The sequence below is a fragment of the Scardinius erythrophthalmus genome, assembly GCF_964197995.2.
Source record: "Scardinius erythrophthalmus genome assembly, chromosome: 2".
Lineage (NCBI taxonomy): Eukaryota > Metazoa > Chordata > Actinopteri > Cypriniformes > Leuciscidae > Scardinius > Scardinius erythrophthalmus.
The window spans coordinates 38174147-38197379 of record NC_138222.1 but is presented as its reverse complement, the minus strand read 5'-3'; the positions used below and the strand labels follow the sequence as shown (position 1 = coordinate 38197379).

General features: G+C 37.8%; 1 protein-coding gene across 2 annotated transcripts in view; it reads right to left on the bottom strand.

The window, feature by feature from the left end:
- tent4b (terminal nucleotidyltransferase 4B) overlaps window positions 1-23233 on the bottom strand; it is a 35324-nt gene that overhangs the window by 2335 nt on the left and 9756 nt on the right. The window contains exons 2-11 of one of the 2 annotated variants that reach the window (XM_081359957.1): window positions 13065-13188; window positions 7021-7067; window positions 6282-6402; window positions 6079-6186; window positions 3795-3923; window positions 2389-2602; window positions 2107-2233; window positions 1313-1422; window positions 1037-1233; window positions 774-917 (exon numbers count right to left, since the gene is read on the bottom strand). In XM_081359957.1, the coding sequence (XP_081216083.1) occupies window positions 774-917; window positions 1037-1233; window positions 1313-1422; window positions 2107-2233; window positions 2389-2602; window positions 3795-3923; window positions 6079-6186; window positions 6282-6402; window positions 7021-7067; window positions 13065-13188 (1321 nt within the window). The remainder of the gene's footprint in view (window positions 1-773; window positions 918-1036; window positions 1234-1312; window positions 1423-2106; window positions 2234-2388; window positions 2603-3794; window positions 3924-6078; window positions 6187-6281; window positions 6403-7020; window positions 7068-13064; window positions 13189-23233) is intronic. The other variant, XM_081359958.1, reaches the window with a different exon arrangement.

Sequence of the window (23233 nt, the reverse complement as noted above, 5' to 3'; positions counted from 1 at the left end):
GCTATTTTACACAGGCTCGGTCCTGCTCCGAGTCCTCCGTGTCAATGACGGCGTGCGGTTAAACATCATAACAAACGAATTTGAGTGGGGGTGGGGAGGACAACGGGATTTTGGAAAGTGTCCCCATAGGAAATTACGCCCGTGCAGGAGGACATCATCCCCAAGCATCATGAACTAGCGCTCCTTTCCCCCACAACGTTAACGTGACGTATAAATCTCAATCACACTGTGTTGCCAGGCCCCGCCCTGCTCTGCTTCTGATAGGCTTGTAACGTTAGTAGAGCTGCGTTTCTTTCATATGATTGGTAGGTGAAATCAATTGACTCGAAAATATTAAACCGCATGCAAGATTCAAATTTATTTATTTTTCTTCCTCACGGCCGCACGCCGGAGATCCGGCACGGTGCCGAAATACTTTAAGCCCTGAGGAAGAGGAGGAGGAAGAGGAGAAGGAGGAGGAGGAGGAGGACGAGAAGGAGGTGGAGGAGGTGAAGGTGGAGGAGAAGGAGGAGGAGAAGAAGGGGGAGGAGGAGGAGGAGAAGGAGGAGAAGGAGAAGGATAAGAGGAAGAAGATGAAGATGAAGAAGATGATGAAGAAGAAGAAGAAGAAGATGATGAAGGAGGAGAAGAAGAAGAAGAGGAAGGAGAAGAAGGTGAAAAAGAAGAAGAGGAGTAATAATAATAATAATAATAATAATAATAATAATAATAATAAGGTGAAAAAGAAGGTCTCAATTATAGGAAGTCTATAGTCACTTCTAACAGGTTCTTACCTTATTTCCCTTATTAGTGGGGGTGGGCATTGTTGCTGAATGATTCTGAGATCTGTGATTGGACAGATTCCTTTCTGTATTCTCACTGTAAGAGCCTCGCCCACCCAAAGCTTTCGCTGTCTTATAGGGTGTTCCATCAGAATCCTGCAGAAAGCAAGTAAAACAAACATGTTTTTGTTTTCTTTTTCCTTTGTATTTCACCAATACAGACAAAGTAAAATCGTTTATTTGGTTGTTTTATGCCAAAAGTATGAAGTACTTACCGCATCACTTGAGCTAGAGGCCGTTAAAGATGGCGATGACGATGATGATGGTGATGAAGGAGAAGAGGGGGAAGGAGAGGAGGAGTTGGATGACACTTTGCTCCGGGGGACAGGAGGAAGCCCAACACCATCCTCTGAAAGGTTATTATTACACTCATCAAGTTCCTCAGGCTTAACTAGCAGTGTGACATCATTTGCTATAGAGAAACAAAAAATTTGTATTCAGCTTTCTAGAGTGAGAGATGGATCACAATAAGCTCAGAAATAATGTCTTACCATTACAGTTGAGGACCGGCTCTTTGTTGCTCTTCTGACCCCACTGCGCACTGATCCAGTCACGGTACTCTGCTACTTCCTGTGTGACACGGATTATTCTACCTAGAATACTGTGGGAGAAAAGATAAAACTAATCAAGAATCAGATCCTGATATTATCACAGAATTGTTTTTCCCACCTCTGACAGTTAATATTAGATTGTCAGTTTGCAGTTGTTTTTTTACTGTCTTTTTCTCCACATATTGTATGGCATGAGCTGACCTATGCTCAGAAATGTATTAGAAGCATCAAGCTTTTTGCGGGAATCACTTGGTGTCATTCATCGTACGTACAAATTTGTGCACAAAATCTGCGTATAAACGTTTTCACTCACAAAACAAACCATGATTTTTCAAGGGCTTTCGTATTAAAGTTTATGAAAAAATTGAGGAACAACTGAAACCACACGTATGCAAAAAAAAAAAAGTGCACAAATATGCGTATATACATGTTGCCAACGAGAGATCTGAAAAAATTCATGTGCTTATTTTAGTAAACTAGGTAAAAATCTTCAGTGTATAAATACAAATATTCCTTGCAATTAATAGTGACTGAGACCCATTATCTATGATAAGGTGTGCAAATTCCCCAATCAAGAGAGCTTGAATACAGTGGTCCTAGTGTCTATACTACATATTACATCATGGCTCAAAGTGTCTCTATCAAATTCACAACTTATATATTTGATATATTGTCCAGCCCTAACAGCTGAGAAAATGAAACGCACACATCTCTTACAGTTCTCTTTGTCTCACCTCTCTGACTTGTTGTTGGGGTAGTACTTGGCAATTGGAGATACAGCGTGACTTAAGACAACATAAGCGTAATCAAAAGCCTCTTTCACCTGCATCGCCCCATATGAACTACGTCCGACATCATTTCCTGTGGCACACAAACACACAGAAACAAATTATAACAATTAGAACATCTTCCAAACAATCTATGATGCTATTTTCATGTCAGTTGAACGGTTTAAAATGCTAAGCAGTTGACTGTTTAAATCTTATCAGTGTGTGCACAAGGGTTTGTATGTGTACCTGGCTGCAATGGATCTTCAATATAAAGCATAGAGGGTCTGTACCCATCTAGCATGCCTTTCTGCACTTCATCTTTGGCCACGTATGAGCCACCGTCCTTGATCCTGATCCCCGTCTTCAGGTAGTTAAAATTCCGTCCGTACAGCTCAAAAAACTCAATCAGCAGCACACCCAGGTTTGCGTTTGAACTACACACGTCCTCTCTATAGTGCAGCTGGGAAATAAAACAGTAATTAGAATTGTGATGAAATTGCTATTTTAGCAAAAAAGCCTATAAACAATTTCCATTAATCAGGTGATTTTCACTTTGAATGTAAATCTGCAGAGGCATATTTACCTCTGATAACAAAAGCAAGCTTTAGCAAGCTGATATTCACAAAAAGAAGCATTACATAATTTTCCAGTGTTGAGATGTATGCATTAAGTTGTATTCTAATGTACACTGCTGTTCAAAAGTTTGGGTCAATAAGATTTAAGTGTCTTATGCTCAAGGAATAAGTATCAAAAACACAGTAAAAACAGTAATAATGTGAGATATTATTAAAGTTTAAAATAACCATTTTCTATTTTCAAGGATTTTCCTGCGGTTAAAATATTTTGGCCGCCAAAATGAATCTTTGTCCCACCAAAGGTTTATTTGGTTTATTTAATGTGATGATACCCGTTGCTAGCCGGCTGCTTTAAAACACTCCTGTGAGTGTTTGTGTAAGCGCTCTGTGAAGAGCGTCAAAAGCTTTCTATTTACAAGGTGTTTTCCAGTGTTGAGCAATGTAGCCAATCACAGACATATCTGTTGAGCATGTGAACGCAATGGCCAATTAGATGTGTTTAAGTTAGTCAGAATCCCTCAACACCACTCAAAAAGGCTGAGTTTTTGTTCAGCGAGAGTTCTGCATGCTGACAAATCCTTTTATTATAAAAATGAAAATTATCATTATCAAAGATCTTTGCTTGCTTTCTGTATATATATATATTTTTCATGCTGCTAACTACACATTGCAATGCAAAGAGTCTGGATTAACAATATTTAAATGCACAACTGAATCCGATTGACCGTGATAACCATTGCAATGGACAGAACAAAATGCGATAGGCTGTATGCCAAATGATTTGTATATAAAGTCTCTGAGTATAAATGCAAAATAATAAACCTGACACTTTTTCTATTTAATGTGTTACTTTGCCGTTCATTTTATTACAAACTTTTCAAATCAGTCATTGACTTTGTACAAATTTGCAGATTTTTAAATCTAAGCACTGTTTTATGACCCGTCCTGAAAGTGATTATTTTTAATTTAATGAATAAATAGGACAAGTTAATATTTCAAACTGATTCTTTGCATTTATTTTGGCTTTATTGTCAGACACTCTCAATAGTACCCTAAACTAAGTATGTAGAATATTACCTGTAAGAAGCTGACAGCCATGAGGAACAGACTGTATGATCCGATTCCTCCTGTGAAAACCTCATTCAGCTCTCTTTGCAGTAAAAACTGCTTCAAAACCAGCACCAGGTACGGTAACACAGGATATTGCTGAAACACACACACACACAAGTCAGAACATGATTGGGAGAGCCAATAGAGTGGTGCAGGTATGACATCACTTTGTAGGCCCGGTTCCATTGTCCCAAAGTCAATGGGTTTTTTGAATGGGGTTTTGGTTAAATGGCTGAAATAAGGTCTGCGGTGAACAAGCTCAAGACACTTTCACGTTTTATTCTACCACATGAAATACATCAATATTACCCCACTTAGTGGTGGTGATGTTGAATTTGTGGGGCCGTGGTGTAAAAAAAAAAAAAAAAAAAGAGAGAAAGAGAAAGAGAGAGAGAGAGAGAGAGAGAGAGAGAGAGAGAGAGAGAGAGAGAGCGAGAGAGAGATCGAAAAAGTCGCAAAGTGTTTACTTATATTAAAAACATACTCCGTCATTTTGTTTACACAGGACATCATTCAAACTGCAAAGTGTTTAAGTTACTGTTAATTAAAAGTTTAAGGGAAACAAATATATTATTCTGAAATGTAGCAAATATATTTTCAATTCATTCAGGTACAATTACCAAAAATATCTCAAGGTCTTTTTAACTTTTTATTAATTTAAAGGGGTGATGAACTGAGAAATCAAATTTTCCTTGAGCTTTTGACATATAAGAGATCATCATACTATAATAATATCCTGTAAGTTTCAGAACTGAAAACTACCTTGTTAGTCCAATAAAAGCTTTTATAGACATCAGGCTCAGCAAACGACTCATTTTTCAAAGTGGGGAACAATGACGTCAAAGAGGATAAAACACCGCCTCCACAAAAGAAGATCAACGCCTACTTCAACACGGCCTGTTTAGCCCCGCCCACCGATTCGCCCAAACATGCTAAATAACATAGGACGACATGATGATTGCTAAACCGGATCGAGCTACTTCCAAGCAATAAACATGCGGTTTACAAAATATTGTGCAGCGCCTGTTTGTGGAAGAAGACAGTCTGCATTAAGCTTCCTTAGGATTCCAGCATGGTTAAACTTTATTAAATCAGTGAGTCGATCACAATTTCCCGACACGGATCTGCCAGCAACATGTAAGTAACCATGTGTACTCTAATGCCTGATCTGCGATCAGTGATTTCTGATGTGTAATTATTCAAGTTCAGATATCTTTCTCTTAAAATCGTTCAATACTGTTTATGCATCAGTGACTAAACGATCAACTTCACATAATTTCTCGTAGTATTATGAAAATAATCTTTTTTAAACTGTTATTAAATTAACGTACAGAAAGCGATCAAAGAACGATCCCTTTCCATTCGCCCAAGCTGTCAATCAAACAGCACAGCGCGAGCCGCGAGAGCTTATCTGGACACTTACCAAACTCGTGATGAAATAATGACACTGTTACACTACACAACGAAGCTCTTACTGTGTATTCACATCGTGTTTGCATTGTGATTTGGTGTAAGCATTTGTGAGAGTGCAAAAATTGCGTTGCAATGATAAGATCTTTATTCACGCGATCAACAGACTGTCTGTCATCTGCTCAGTGCTCATCATGCTGCAACCTTTCATGTGATGGAATAGATTTAAATATAATGCTTTAAACGATACTTTTCACGATTTGTTATCTCGATAGCTGTAATAGTAAAAACGAAGTAAAAGTTTTCGAGAGAGTTCATGTAATACTAGCTATTTCATATGCAAGCATGTCAGCCAATCACAGCAGTGGGCGTTTGCACTGCAGTCTCACAGCAGACACGCCCCTTAAAACGGAGCGTTCAAATCTGAGGCAGAAATCAGGCTTGGAAAAATGGCTTTTATTTATAAATTATGACAATTTTTGATGTAAAAATCATACTAACATTATAAGGGCACCCCAGGCAACATTATAAAATAATAAAACAATCCAGTTCATGACCCCTTTAATTAATAAAATAATTATATAAAACTATTTTCAGTGCACTACAAATAAACTGGTTCTATGCCTTTAATTTATAAATAAACCTTATTTAAAAAATGCAAGGCTTAAGTAATTTATTTTCCTTTGGTAGTACAGCCTAAGACATGCACAAGCCTTCTGCATTTTTGTTTTGCTTTTCCCTCCATTGTACCGAAACCGTGATGTCTGAACCGAGGTATGAACCGAACCATGACATACATACATATATACACATACATACATACATATACATTCACACTCACCTGTTTGAAGTCCTTAATGAGGTTTGCAGCTTTTACACCACTCTGTACATTAAAGCTGATGTCCACTTTTACCTCTGTGTGTGCATCTGTCAGTTTAATGATGGGGACCTACAGACACACAGAGCATTAAAGACAAGCAGGGATGTCTGACAGATGCCAAAAAACACCCAACACACATGTATGACACACGGTAGTGCTCATACCGTTGCTTTATCCAAGACTTTGACAGAGTTTTCATCTGCCACTTGTCTCTTGCGTAGAGCCTCTTCCAGAGTCCAAAGAGGTAAAGTCTCCCAGTGACCAAAAACCACCAAGTCTATATCACTGATATAAATAGAGAGGATACAGAGAGAAAGTAAAAAAAATAAAATAAAAAAGCAAACAGAAATCATTCTCTTCTTAAGAAATAAATAATCCAGTAAAAAATGAATCGGTGTATTGATGTTTTGGGAAAAGTTTGATGGCTTTTAATAAAAAAAAATTTTTATCTAAGTGCTCCTAAGTATGTTAAGAAGTTACTGACGTCACATAACTGAGTGCTAAACTCAACTGCTTCAGCAACTAGAACACGTGTGTTGTGTGAACAGTGTGTGTTGGCACAGACAGATTTATTCCACTAAGCCACAGTTCAGTAATCCAGGTGTTGTATAAATGCAGTACTGGTGTGTGACATGAGATTGGCTCTCACAAAAAATGCACACAGATACAGGATAAGCAGAGCTAAAATTACAAATCTTAATCCCTCCATGCAAACACAAAAGGTTCAAATACACATACATCTACACGTCATAATACTTGTATAATACACAATTACAAAAATTCTTAAACTCAAGTTTAATTCAAACCACAAAACAGTTGCACGTACAAGACCATGCAAGATACCATAAGAATATTGTGCTCAGTGAAAAAATTTAGCAAGAGAAAAAAAAATCATAACATTACCTTGTAGGCAAATACAAGCCTGTGCTGAAGCTGCCAAACACTTCAACCTGCAATCAGAAAATAGGAAAAGAGGTTCAACTCAGTCTTCCCCTGCCTACAAGAACCCAACAAACATCCTGTTCATATTTAAAACTGATACAAAAATGTTTTAAAATCTAAACATGCAAATCAGAGTTTCTGTCTGAGTGCACAAATGTAATTATTTGCAAAAAACACACAAGGACTGAAATGGGTGAGAAAGATGTGAACTCCGATGCATGAATATATGTTGACAGTTACATGCTATGCAAGCCTATGGTACAATGTACTCAACACCTTAAAAGGTGCAGTATGTAATATTGACAGCTATCGGCTGAAATGTGTACTGCAGTCCAAATTAAAAATATTGGAGAGTTGTTTCCCCCACCCCCTCCTCCTCAGACTCGATGCTCACGCGGGTTGCCAGATTGAGGACGCAACAGGGACGAGCGCAATTGACAATGGAAGGCAAAAAGCCTTACACTAAGTTGAAGAGTTGATTTATCTGCGTTTTAATATGCCTCTGGTCATAGAGCTTTTTAGACTGATGCAGAGGCTTTTTAGGTCGGGTAGAATCTGCGATCACTGACCCAGTTTGTTCGCTGGCTTCCATGGCTGCAATATGCTGTGTTTTCCACCAACTGGCCACCTGGGGTATCGAAATACTATTAGGTAAATAGGCAGTGGGTGGGATCACACAGACCAAAACAAAAACAGACATTCCGACACAGAATGCACATTTCAAAGTGGAATAACTCTCTGTAGAACTGTATTTTGGCATGTTTCCTAAATATCAGGAAACATGTGGTATTTTTATGCTTTAGTTCAGTCAAAAAAATTATATACAGCACATTTGAGCTAAGCATAAATAATTAACCCTAAAACAGGCAAGTGTGGAAAATGATCATCAAAAAAAAATTACTTCATGTCACATTTTTTATCATCTGGACTTAAGTAAAACATATCCAAAAGAATGATTTTAAGATTTTTTCACTGCTAAACTGTCTCGTTTTCAACCTCAAGAGTGGGCAAATCTAGCCCTTGAGGTCCACTGTCTTGCAGGGCTTAGCTCCATCCCTAATCAGTCATATAATTTAATTGATGATACAACATATAATTTTCACCCCTGTTCTATCCTAAAATGAGCTGCGTGAAACCCTGTAAGAAAATATCTAGTTAAAAATGCAAAGATGTAGTCAACTAAACTAAATATTAACATTTTCACAATTTTTTTACATAAAATACATAGGCATAGATTGAGAAGGGAGACTGTGTAGAGGGTGCCCAGAGGCCAGAAGGACGAGTTTTCTACTGGACCCCCCACCAGCCACAACCCACCCCTCACCCCGGAATGCGCAATAATGCCGTGACAGGTACAGGGGCCCAGTTTACCTTCAGACACAATTCATTGTCAATACTGTGGATAATCCTTTTTTTATACCCTAATCTGGCAACGTATTTCAGGGGAAACTTTTCAAAATGCAGTAAATAACAGCATGAGCAACATAACTTAATATTCTTTAAAAGTAAATTTAAAGAAAAAAAGTTCTTAAAGTCCCCCTGTGGTGAAAATCAAGTTTATAAATGTTGTTATAAATATTAGTAAATATATGTAAATATTAGAGATGTCAATTTTCACAAATTCCCATGATCGATCGTCGTTTCAATTAACGCTTGTTAGCCTTTAGCCTTTACACTGCAATTTGCGTCCACTGCAGTGGCATATAGCCAACAGCATGACAGGGTCTGCAAATGAAGCTCAAAACGCTATGTTCCTCACCAAATGAATGAGGTGGGTTTTTAATATAAATAAAGGGCTAGTAGGATTGAAAAATGTTTTGATGTGATTGATCATTTAATTAATTACTTATTTAATAAATCAAATATAACGACTAATACAACGTGTCAATAACGCCACAGCGGCTGTCTTCCAGTGCCCTGCGCAAGTCTGAGTTCGAACTATTCCCAAATCAGCTGAACTGTCTGGGGATGGAGTCTCCATTTCCCGGGATGTGGCCGAAATCATGAGAGCTTGTCGGCTGCACGATTCAGCTCTCCTGCAATGTAAATGTCTCAAAGCGACCTCAGATGCTTCTGACTCCATAAGAGGAGATGGCGGGCGAATTGCGACATACGGCAGGAGCGCAGACCACCTTGTCGGTTGATCGGTACTGTCGCCATGCTGTCTGAACGGACTAGAACGTGTTGGTCCTTGACCAACGTTCGAAAACGGTGCAGAGCCAAACGTACTGCCAGCAACTCGAGGCAATTGACATGCCAAAGGCGCTGGGGTACTATCCAGGAGCCCGCGGGCCCCCAGCCCGTGGGAAGAGGCATCTGTTGAGACAACAACATGCCTGGACACTTGTTCTAAGGGCACTCTGGCCCTGGTACTTGGAGCGTGCCCTGTTGCCATGCCCATTTCGGGACTCGATCGCGAAGCCAGTGCTGAAGTGAAGTGGTCTCATATGAAGCAGTCCGAGCGGCGTGGCTGCCACTGTGGATGCCATATGCCCCAGGAGCTTCTGAAATACCTTCAGTGGAACTGCACTCTTGCCCTCGAATTGAAAATTCAGCAGTGACCGCACGTGCTCACTCGTAAGCTGTGCATACATGGCGACCGAGTCAACGGAGTTGAGTTGACTGATCCGTCAACTCTGGATCAGACTCGGGCAAAGCTGGCACACACAAAGGAGGCAGCACAGCCAAGCCTTTATCTCCAGAAGACTCTAGCCCACCTTGTGATATGGTGATAGACATAGAGTCGTCTTCTGGATCGCTGAATGAAACGTGAGGCCTGCCCGAAGACTGGCCCACGACATCATCCGGCAACCTCACGGGTTGCAATGTGCAAGAGGGGGGTGTGGTCTGAGGAGATCTAGACAAAACCTGTCTACCGCACCCAGAAATACACGGGCGAGTCATCTTTAAAAAGACGTGCCAGTCATCTTTAAAAAGACGTGCCATGTGCAGCTCTTTTAGAGAGGAGAGAAAAAGCTCAACAGTGTGTTGAAGCACCCAGGGAGAAACACACACACTGTTGGCAGATCACTGCACAGACCAGCAGCAGGTAATGTGATCTAGCTGGAACATGCCGTAACACTAACAGCACTGAAGAGTCGCTCGTCTCGTAGTAGTAGAACTCAGAAAGCTTGCAGAGGAGTGCAGAATGCTCTTGGCTCTGAAGCAAAAACATAATGCAAGATTGCCGTGCAGCTCCTTTTATACCCACGCGGTGGGGCAGAGCCGCGCTATGCAAATTCCGCAGACCCATGGCATTGTTTTGCCATTGGCTCATTTTCTAGAACTTGAAGGTGATAGGCTTCTAAGCGAAACCCCCCATTTCGTCATTCACTGATGTAACTCATAGTGACTGACTGAAAGGGAACTGCAGTGAACCAAAGACAGTCTCAAAAACGCAGTTTGAAATCGCTGGTATTTCTGACATCACAAACTACCTGTGAGTGGAGTCGGGGTTAATTTGCATATTCATAGAACCATCTATACTAAATGAGGCAAGGGTTTAGAATTACATTCAAGCTATTTTAAGGCATGAAGAATTTTTTTCAAGGAAATTTTTTTTTTTTTTAAATATGTAATTTTGGAGATCAAAGACGAGTTTTAAGTTTTTAATTACTGACTACAGGGGGACTTTAAGACAATATTAACAATTAATATTAGCAGTTGTTTAGTATTTTTTTGCTAAAAAAAAAAAAAAAATAGATGTCTACTTTCTACAAAGTCAGAATGTCCAGCACTATTGGCGGACATGTTGGCTTTAGTTCAAACTGACAAAACAAGAAAATTTTAACCTTGTATTGTGACCCACATAATCCAATCAGACTCATCTATGATAATGATAACAGAATTTGGATGTATTTTTTTTTCTCATGCCTCCTACAAGAGACTAAAGTGTATGTATCATGTTGTGCACGTTGCCTGTTTAAGGGTTAAGGACAAGAATTCAACAACCTGTGTTTCATACACAGAGGGACTTAATGACATGTATGTGGTTCAAAAATAGCAGGTTAAGCCTCTCCTTGCACAGTTAAATACTCAATCTTCTTACACAGACTTTTCACATCCTTTAGGTAATATTGAGAGGGTGATTGAGAATAATTGATATTTAGTGCTAACCATTAGTAGCTGTTAGCCTGTGCACTTATATCAGCTCACAGGAGAAATTCACTTTTTATAAGATAGAATGTCTGACAATATGCATTCCCAAATTACACAAGCAACCAGACACTGGCACTGAGGAAAATATGCTAATTCTGTTTCCTTAATCTGTGCATGAAGACACACACAGCACTGAGATCCAATATAAATCAGTCATACTTTGATAAAATGCATGTCATAACTACAAGTGCTTCGGTTACTTTTCTACCAATTTGCCCTCATATTGATAAAAACATGCAATCTTATGTTATTAGACAGATTATGTTGCCAATGAAACATTACCCTGCACTCTAAGCTAAATATATAAAAATAGTTACAACCAGAAATAAAACGGCTTTTTTCAAAACACAAAGGTCAAATCAGACCGTTGAAAAGCTATGGATTATTTTTGAGCAAGCAAAAGACTTCTTCATATAGATACATGCATTTTAAAAATACATTTTAGCAACAGAGGGTCCTGCCACTTCTGGAATGTGCTAAAGGGTCACTGTTGGCCCTTTAAATGCCCCCACTGGCCACTATTTTTAATCATATTTATTTAGCATACCATAGGCTACCTCTATTCATATTCCCTTGCATTGTATATAACATACCTGTACATACTGTCCATTGTCTATTTATATTGTGTTATTCACTTAATTTATTTTTATTATCCGTCTTATCACTGTCATTCTGTCTGTGCACTGGAAGCTTCTGTCACCAAGACAAATTCATTGTATGTGTAAACATACTCGGCAATAAAGCTCTTACTGATTCTGATTCTGTTGATTCAGCTTTGCTATTTTTTAGCGGATTCGATACAGTTTAAATTTCCATGTCATGTGTCTTTTCTTTATTTTACATTCAACACCCATTAGGCATATTTCTTTCACTGCTAGAAAACATTAAGAAGCTGTCTTTAAAACTCCAGCTGGCGTATTGACCTGACATAATCGTCTAACTGAAAGAAAAAAGATGATTAAGAACCAACAGTGTTTGGGAGTACATAGAACATAACTAGTTACATGTAACAGAGTTACGCAATTTAATTACAAAGTAAATGTAACTGTAATCATTTACAGGTACTGAGAAAAAATGTGTAATTAAATTAGTTACTTATGAAAAGGTTAAAGATTACATCTGAATATTTTCTGTAAAAAGCTAGAATATGTTTAATATTAATTTGAATATTTGCCTGTTTTTGATTTGCACTATCCCTCTTGCCATTTAAAGGCTGTTTAGTAAAATGATGCTATTCTGATGCCTTTGATTGGTTCTGGTTTTAATTTGAAGCGCATCACATCTGCCAATTACACCAATCCACATAGCCGCTGAAAGATTTAGGCTACAACCTGTCTGAGAGTTGCCACCATGGTGAATGATAAAAATGCATTTCAGTGTTGGAAATTAGAAAAATAATCAAAAAGTAATCAAACATTTTTAAATAGGGTAACTTGTAATCTGTAACCCATGACATTTCCAAAGTAACCTTCCCAACACTGAGCACCAACAAATTCAATATGGCTGGACTAAACAATGCAAACTGTAAAAAAATTATATAAAGCAAAATCACTGTTAAATGGTGAACTGGAGTCCCCCAGGGCTTTTATATTTAGACCTCTGCATGTCCATGACACCGGTGTAATGGTGAACTATCACAAGAATAAACCCACACATGGTGTTTGATATTTAAACGGTCAACTGGAAACTTGAAAGTAGGCAAGTGTTTATATTTATGTCCGTATTAATGCATTCATGGAAGATGCCATATTGATTGTGCCTAATTGTCCAAATATCCAGAATACGAATTACATAAACCTCAAGAAAACAATCAGTTTAACTAAAAGGTGTGTGTGAGTAACACAAACCTCGGCATTTGGCCACAAGTCCTTGATGACCCTCTGGATCCTGGCCACCACCTCCAGCCTCATGTGCTCCTCCTCTGGACGAGGAGAAATGTAATCATAAAAGTCCTTTATCTCTTCATGCAGCCTTGAGAGAAAGAAAAATAAATGATTACATAATCTAGTTCATCAAAGAGTGATTGCATTATTAGCAATAAAGTCATTTAATGTGTAACACAAATACAATATTAAAATGATTTAGCAGCACAGTACCAGGCGATGGTAAATGATATGATAAACCTGGTGTTTAATAATAAACCTGGTTTCTGATGACCTGAGCTGTTGTGAGTGTCATACAATAACAATAAAGAAAGAATAAGACATTACACAACCAACAGTAAGCATACAAAGGTTTTTGTTTAACTAGGGTAAATACACCTAAACTACTTAGGTGCCTATGTTCATTGTGAAATAAATGTACAATTTAAAATATAGATTTTCTATTTTAATATTTTTTTAAATGTAATTTATTAATGACATAACTCTGGGTGACAGAAGAACAAAGAAACAAATTCACAGCCTAGCTACAGTTAAGTAAATATTCAAAGACAGGTTATAACAGCAGGGAGAGCTAGTGAAGCTTCTGAGTCAGGAAGAGGGAGAGTGTAGCTACTATCTAGGCTAGGTGACGCCTCTATTACACATCTCTAATAATCTGACAAAGTTCATTTCAACCTGAATGCTTAAATGTAGTATTCTGACACAGAAACTACCCTGGAATGTTACCAAGATGGCAGAGTGAATTGACTTGCAGTAAGTGACTTGCTCTACGTGTGGCTTCTCCTAAGAACTGCAGTCTTTCCTCCTGAGGTTGAACATAGAATCTGTGTGGACACTGCAATTACTCCTACACTAAATGAACGTTCTGCATTGGTTATTTCTGTATTTGCTAACTGCTAGAGTGGCCTAACATTAAATATACTGTTCTGTCACAATCCAGTAGGGCTGGGCGATATGGCAAAAAAACTTAACTACAATATTGAAGTAACATTCTCTTTATTAACAATCTGGTTAAAAAAAAAAAAAAGTTATATTCCAAGCGCACAACCCCTGAAGTGATCAAAATGGTGTAAATGTAAAACAAATGACTTGTTTGTTAAATATGTTTGCAGAAAATATGAATGAAATATGGAGGCAAATATTGTACAAACTTATCTTAAACATAATATATACTAATATATACTAAAAATAATATAAAATAAGAAAAGTTTTGCGTTTTAGATGTCAGCCCAAAAAGTCAAGGCAAATCAAATTCAAAATGACCAAGTATAACACCAGTAACAGGCTATTACAGTTTCGGCGCTGAGTCTATTTTTGCTGCGCCGCTCACGCTGAATTAAAGTGACATGGCATTGATCACGGCCAAATACACCGCAGTTTTACCCAAAAAGCGCATTGGTGATATCTATTGTGTTTTAAACAGTAAATCAAATGACCTTCAGCAATTTAAAAAGAAAACAAATGTCCAAAAACAAACTACAAAAACAAGTTATACTGCCAGTTTATCTTAAGTTACAGATTAATTTAATTATGTATGTGTAGCGTGAGTGGGTCCCACCCCCTGGAAAAATGAGGAACGAGTCTTTGTAGTCTAAGAACTTTGCTGTTTGTTATTACAGACATTTATGAATTATCTTTAAGATGTTTATGATGGGTAATGTTTGTAAATTAGATGTGTATCAGATATTTCAACAATCTAAATGATTTCGTAAAGTTTTTCCCTTTTGCAGATTGCTTTTCATGGAGATGAGTGCTAAATAATATGTAATACATATGCAGATAATATATAATAATAAATAATTCAGGTATCAATTACCTATCAATATTTATTTATTCAAAAAAATATACAAAATCTGTCAAAGTACACAAGCCGCGGTTCAGCTCCGCACGACAAACGCCGACAGTGTGAAAGCAAAAATGGGTGTGCGCTGCTCCCACTCACCATACGCACTGCTTCTGCGCTGCCTCCGCTCTGCTAACGCGTGCAGTGTGAAACCGGTGTAACGGTCTAAGTTACGTATTTCAGAAATGTGCATATACAAAATCACAGTTAGCGAAAAAGTTATTAATTTAAACAATGTATTAATGTTTTCAATTCTTAATTTTCAACTCAATAACGCATTGTGTGAACAGACGCTTAAGACTAGTGATGTGTTCTACGTTCATAGAGCACATAACACGAAAATGGTTAATCAAGTTAATCATCATGTGGTCGATTATTTTCTTCTCTTATCTGTTATCATTGCAGTATTGTCAACATGATTAATTGTAACATTTGCTAACATTTCTATTCAAACCCGTAATTTCTCAATTTAAAAATAATTAAAAAAGAAAAAAAGACCAGCCCTACAATCCAGTCTCTCTTCCACATTTGACACCAAGGGAAGGTTAGTGGGCCACATTTAATTTGTTACATCTTTAGTGCATAACAAGGTGTTCAGATAACCTTATAATCCCAGCATCCCTTACATTCAACTAGAGCTGCCAAACTAAATTTCTTACTCTAAAGAGTGTGAGAATTAAAAGGCTTACCCAAATCTGCCCAGACATTTTAGAAATGGACAGGACAGGTGAGAAACCATCATGCCCTGAAGAACAATTTGCACTCTGGGAATCCTAGGCATCTTAATACTTAAGAATGAGACTCACTCATCAAAAATGCTGGGAATTGTTCAAAAACTATGCACTGATTTCCATTTCAAATGAAAGAATCGGTTACATTTCTTAGTACCACCAGTCACCCAAGTTGCACAAACAAACAAGTCATGCAAAGCTTTGAGCATAAACACCAACAGAGACACACACAAGTGTCTCGGGGTCCGATCGGTGTCTAAACGCATTTGTCTGATCGTGATCGTGAAACAAAACTGCAGAGCGTCATGCCAAGGGCAGAACTTTCTCATGCAGAGGCAGTCTGACAGCATTCATCAGATCTGGCCACCACTGCAACACGAACACACTGCAGACGCACGCTGATGACTCCACAGACACAGCCACCTCTCATATAGTGCGTAAAAACTGAATAGAGTTCTTTTGCGTCTTCTTGCACTTGAACGGACAAATGCACACAAAATTGTCAAAATATCCTTGTAAACGAAGTCGGGTTTGTCTTGAGTAAAGATCGACCGATAAACGGTTTTACCGTCATTTTGCCCAATAGTTAAGATCAGCAAAAGATTTCTTTCTTAACTGTGTACGTTCACTTAAGACATAACTGACTATGTTTACGAGAATCCTTGCTGAGACGGGTATTTTAACATGTAATTGTGTGTATGTGACTGTTCAAGCGCAAGGAGACACGAAAGAGTAATCAATTTGGTGTTTGTGGATCATGGATCAACTGGGATCCATTGCACCCCTATATAATATATAATTATATTAATATTATTATAATGTAGTTTTTGCTATGGCATTTTTGTTAAAACCATAGGCCAAAGTTTATTGTGTAGCCTAAGTATTCTTTAGCCTGTAGATTTTTGTTTGTGGTATTCAGCTGCAACAAAATGTTTTGCCAAAAGACTTAAGCTAAAAAAAAAAACTTGGATATCATTCACATTTAGCCTATTCAAAACTAAGAATCAATAAGAAATGGAATCTATAAGCAGAATCGGAATTGAAATAGATAAAATTCAAACGATACTCAACCATACCACTGGGTTTGTGTGTTTTGAGACAAAGAGTGGTTCAGGTTACTCGGGCTGCACACAACAAGATTTTTCTAGTTGACTAGTAGTCATTCGTCCAATCATTGCACTTGGTACGATGTCCTACCTGCCTGTCAACGTATGTATTCTCATACCTCATGACATCGTTAAAATAGTCCAAGTGACTACAGTGGCTCAACCTTAAGTTTATCAAGCTGCGAGAATACTTTTTGTGCGCAAAAAAACAACTAAAATAGCGCTTCTGTGTTGTGCGTCAGAACGTAGGCTCACTATAGAGCTGGTAAGTCCCGCCCATCTGTAAAACCCCAAGTGGACCTCTAGGTTGAAAAATCATCAATGCAAGTGCATGGGAGAAAATAATTATTTTCTGGTCCCGTTTGAATTGTGCCATGAATGTGAACATATGTTGTCTGAATTTTTTATATAATTTTTCATGTTACGAGTTTGACAGTATATGGTATGATTCTTCGGCTAGCAGTTGTGGAAAAGACATAACGAGAAAGACTACATGTCGCCTATGTGACGTCACCCCATAAAGTTGACTTACCCGTGGTTTTCGCCAACCTCAACGATTTTGTCCTCTCCCTGAAAGAAGGCGGTGAAGTGCACCAAAGACACAGTCATGTTTAGCGGGATCCGTGAGCTAGTGTCCGTGTGCGAGTGGTGGTGACGTTTCAAACGCGTCGAAAGCAGCGAAGAGTTGTAGTCCACAAAGTGCTCTCATAAAAAGTCTAACCGTATCAAACTTCTACCCGCTAAATTGTAGCATTCTTTACACGAAAAATGAAATAAAAAATTCACAGACAACATATGTTCACATTCATGGCAAAATTCAAACGGGACCAGAAAATAATTTTTTCTCCCATTCACTTGCATTGACGATTTTTCAACCTAGAGGTCCAGTGGGGTTAGCGGAAGGGGCGGGACTTACCAGCTCTATAATAGTAATATGCGCTGTTACACTATGAACTCATTCAGAGGTCCACACAGAAGAAAATGAATAGTTGAATAAAGTTTTTTTTTGGTTTGTTTTTTTTGTGCAAAAAAAGTATTCTCGTTGCTTGATAAACTTAAGGTTGAGCCACTGTAATCACTTGAATATTTTAACAATGTCTTTACTAACTTTTCTGGGATGGCAGATATCGATTACATAGAAGCCTATGGAGGAGTGAGACAGCTCTCAGATTTGATCAAAAATATCTTAATTTGTGTTCTGAAGATGAACGAAAGTCTTACGGGGTTGGAACAACATGAGGGTGAGTAATTACTGACAGAATTTTCATTTTTTGGTAAACTAACCCTTTAACACCTGGACTAGTAGGGATGTTAACCGATGACCGTTTAACCGATGGTTGACCGTATCAACGTTAACCGATCAAAGTTTTCGGTAGTCGGTAAAAAAAGAAAAAGAAAAAAAAGTGATCTCTAAATTAGGCTATTATAGACAGTGGACTAAACGCTACTAGGGCTGAAACGATTAGTCGACAATAAAAAATTGTCGTTTGATCCCACGTGACCTAATGTAAGGGCCTGCAATATCGCGATTTGAACGCTACGGCGCTGTAGCGCTAGAGTGTAATGCAGCCGTTACAAATGCCATTGCGGTAGAAGAAAACACAGCGCGAATTATGACGGAGTGCAAACGAATCCGAACTAGCAAGCTGTGTGAAAGTTTAAGTTTCACAAAACTTCAAACCAAGAATACTGTCGTGTGCAATACATGCAAGGCGGAACTTGCTTTTCACGGGAGCACAACATGCATGTTAAAACACTTAAAGAGGAAAAACCCGGCACGGGTGAATGTTCTCCAGCTGGAGCTAAATAACTAGCAGTAAATCTCTTTTTAGAGAATGCAATACTACTAATAATAGCAATAATATTAACAATAATAATAATAATATAATTACAGTAATGTGATTTATTTTTGCATAGAATAAAGCTTGATCGAGTCAATAAAGCTTAGGAGTCAGGGCTGTTTTTATTATTGTAAAACTAGGCTATAACTTACTATGGTCTTATCACTTGCCTGTATTTTGTTCCATATTCATGAAGACTTACAAAAGGAGATGTTATGAAGAATATCATGTCAGTTACTTTTTTATTCTGTAAATTAAAAGGTGAATGAGTGTGTCTCTGTCAGCTCAGCTCAATTGTCATGTCAATTTATTTATTTTTTATTCTTATAATAATTGTTTGCAGTTTAAGTTTGTCTGTAATGCAGCTAATTATTATTTTTTATTTTTTTCTATTGAAAGAGAACAGAATATTTAACCTGTTAAGCTGCAACCCCACTTTTGAAAAATCCCAAGAAATGACATACCCAAACTGAAACAGATACAGTTCATGAACCCTTTGTACTAAAAGCACAAGTATGGTCTCATTTGAAAGCTGACACCTGGCAGTTTATTGTAATGTAGAATTAATTATTGTCATAATGACAAAAATTGTTATAAATAGCTTCAAAGTTTTGTAAAGTTATTAGAAATTATTTTTTTATGAAACATCCTCATGAAAATAAAATTGAAGTTGGCCCTGGAGCAATCTAGAAATGCACTACAGCTAATGCCACATGTCTAAACATTTTATGTTTAAAATCTTAAGATAATAAGTCCAAAACTCTGTATTTAGTGAAATATTTTTCAAGACCATGTCATGTGACTATTTTGATTTGATGCTAAAATGCTACTGATATTTATTGTCATCTTCTTACCATCTATGCAGTATATTGTCTTTATTGTTTTGTGGTGGAAACGAGCCCCATTCAGTCTCAGTCTCCCCCTGCACACATTCACACCTCTCCAGACTGGTTATGGCTCTAAATATGCATTTCTTTTGTCTGCATTATAGTTACTAACGACTGGCTATTCACATGCTATTCATATGGTTTCAGTCACTAATTTCTTTTCTCAAAGTTCACCCTTACATTTTAAACTGTATCAAATGCATTTCTTGAATAAAGAAACATTTCAGTAAGCATTCAAAAAATAATAAAAATATAACTTCTAGGTGGCAGGTGCACCTAGGGCTAGCTAGCATGTTAGCTTAGCACACCATCAATACACGACAATTTATGAGATTAAAACCATGTTTGTGCTCCAAACTTACTTTATAAAGCAAATCGAGTATTTTAAATAATTTTCTGTGATCTAATTTGGCTTCAGATAAAAAAATCAGACAGAAAATATACTATTGTATACTGTTCTGCACAATGATAGCCTATATAGATTAGCATTACATTATAAATATAATCTATTATTATGGAAATACCTGGCATGCATTGAAAAACACAGGTAACTCAAATATCATAGCAAACATGTTTATTGTCTTCAAAACGACTGTATCTCCATGTTACAGCCATAGCTAGTTACAGCGCGATCTCTTGTTAGCTGTGTGTGTGTGTTCGAGGCTTCCTGGATTGTCACATGATTATGGCACTTCTTCATGTTCTAATACTGTGCACAGGGCGGCGAGGGCGCCCTCAGGCTATTGGTATGAATTGAAAACACATTAACAGAGTATACAAACGCTCATAATGATTACATCGACGCATTTGGGTATAAATTCAATAAATATTATTCCTGTCTATAGAAATCTGATGTAAACCTATGAGAATATATCAATATTTCTCCAAATCTGCACATTTTTTAGCTAAAAGCCCGGAAGGACGTTGTTTTGTGTATCGCTGTCATGACGACGGCACGGGAGTTTTTTTATGAATGAAAGCGGCTGACGCGCATAATTCATATCAAAGGTATCGACTCATTTTTTCATTTCATAACTCCTGACACAAATTAAGAAATAACTGTCGCTATAAGTTTCTCAGAATACAATAGTGGTCAAATTCTGAAACTTGAGTCTTATATCTTTGTAATGATGTATAGTTTGTCAAGGTATAACATTAAATCTGATAGTAACTTTGAACTATTTATAAAAAAAAACGCTTCAGTGCGCCCGCGCTCTGGCAACGGCTAACAGGTTAACCAATGCTTAGAGCATTTGTGTGTGATTTGAGTTGGACAGAAATCTGAAAACTTAAAGAGAATGACCTGTTTAGTTGTCTCAAAGTTCATTAAAACAACCATTTCAAAAGCTGAAGTGATTATCTTTTTTATATTATAGTTAGAATATGTATAACTCAGTGTTTTAACTAATTGAAAAAGCTGAATATCGTTCCAAACTTAATGATTAGTCGATGAAATAATCGACGATTAGTCGATTAATCGTTCTAATAATTGCTAGATTAATCGATTATCAAAATAATCGTTTGTTGCAGCCCTAAACGCTACTACAGTTAGCCATCTCATTCCAAGATCTTTTTGTGTGAAGTGAACAAATCCCTCACACTCAATTTTTCATAACTTGCCTGTTTGTACTTAAACCAATAAAAACATTTGGCGCGAGGTCACAGATTTTGGGTTCGCGCGCTCACAAGGTTTGCGAAAAGTAAAGGCTACAGGCTAAAACACTCGAGGTTAGAGCCAGGGCAGACGACAGGATGAAGCGTGCAAAGAAAAGTAGTGTGTGGGACCATTTCACCAAAAAGAATGACACAGATGTAAGTTGCAACTTGTGTGATACAGTGCTTAAATACAGTAGTAGCACATCATCTATGATGTAAGGTGATGATGATCATCATCTTTCTTTATTATTGTTAGCAGATTTGCAGAGCGGCAGAGAGACGCGACAGAGTTGCAAAATTGCAGGCGCGGCTCTAAATGGCTGTTATTTCAAATAGCGTAGCATTTTAATTTAAACTAATCGGTTAACCGGTTTCAACCGGCTAATGAGGCTCGGTGGTCGGTCAAGAAAATTTTTAGTTTTCGCCATCCCTAACCTGGACTGTTGCTTGCCCAGAGTAAAAGGTGGGTCAGTCATGGCTTGGGCGGCAATATCATGGCATTCCCTACTATGCTACACTGCCAAGGACTAACAAACCATTCTGGAGGACCATGTGCACCTAATGGTTCAAACATTGTACTCTGAAGGGATTGCCTTGCATCGGTATGATAACGCACCTATACACATAGCAAGACTTGTGACATTAATTACATGAAAGTGAAGTTGAACACATCCCATGGCCTGCACAGTCACCAGATCTAAATATTTTTGAGACACTGTGGGGTATTTTGGTAGAGCAAAAGTCAAAAAAATGTTTTCCTCCACCAGCATCACATAGTGACCTGTCCACTGTTCTGGAAGAGGAATGGCTCAAAATCCCTCTGGCCAAAATCCCTTCTCTGGCCATTCCCAAGACTAATTGATGCTGCCGATGAACTGTCCTGGACAGTTCGTCTCCAACCCTAATCAAACACACCTGCCTTTAATTTTCAAGAGATCCTGAAGACCTTAATTAGTTGCTTCAGGTGTGTTTGATTAGGGTTGGAGATGAACTGTGCAGGACAGTCGATTGGCAGGAGCAGGATTAGGCACCCCTCCCTTTTACATGTACAATATTCGCATCGCATTTGTGCGAGTGCATGGTCACAAACTCAATCAGTGTCTACCTACTTGCACTTGCATTAAAGATTTATCTAATCTGTCACATATTATCAACTAGGCCAAATCGGCTATTCTCCCGTAATATTCGGTTACAGTACGTCAAGAAGTAGCTTGCAGTTAAACGGCCGTTTCACACTGCAAGCATGAGCAGCGCATATTTTTTCGATTGCATTCACACCGGGAGCAGGAGCGTCGCGTGAGCAGCAGTGAAGCGGGGTCCAGTGAAGCGCCGAGTCTATTGTTGCTGCGCTGCTCATGCTCAACTAAAGTGAAAGCACACTTTTGATGGACAAAATAAATATGATTTCCCACAAAAAGTGCTCAAAATGCACAGAATAAGCAGGTCTAGTGTGTTTTAACAAGAATTGGAGCATGTCAGAAAATAAAATTAAAATAGAAAATAATTAAATATTTATAGAATATATTTTCCCATATAAACTTGTTTTAATTATTCAGTTTGGGTGAATGTATGGTGTATTATAAAAAACTAAAGTAAACCAGCCAGAAAATATGATATATAAACTTTCTTTTAGTTATGTAGCCTAATACACAGACAGGTAGCCTATCTTGCTGCTGCTGTGACACTGTACAAAACACTTCAAGTGTGAATAATTTTGCACGTCTGCAGCTTCAGTGATGATGTAGTGGTGAAAAGACAAAGTCAGACAATATTACAAAATTATCCCAAAATACATAGCCCTACAAACTTTCATAGAATCATTAAACAAGAACACACATTTCCATTTATAACAAATTAGTAGGCCTAGTAGATTTAGAATACACGTTTGTGGGTTTTTTAGGGGTGTGCCGGTTTCAGAATTGGTGATGATGGTTATGACGCGAGTCAAATGTGGACACTGATTAGCAGACACTGATTAGCTACTTGATCGCCTAAATTAAAAAAATAAAATTAATATTTGTGTAGTGTTCAATGTTGTTATCGATAGAGATACGTGGATGGGGTATTAT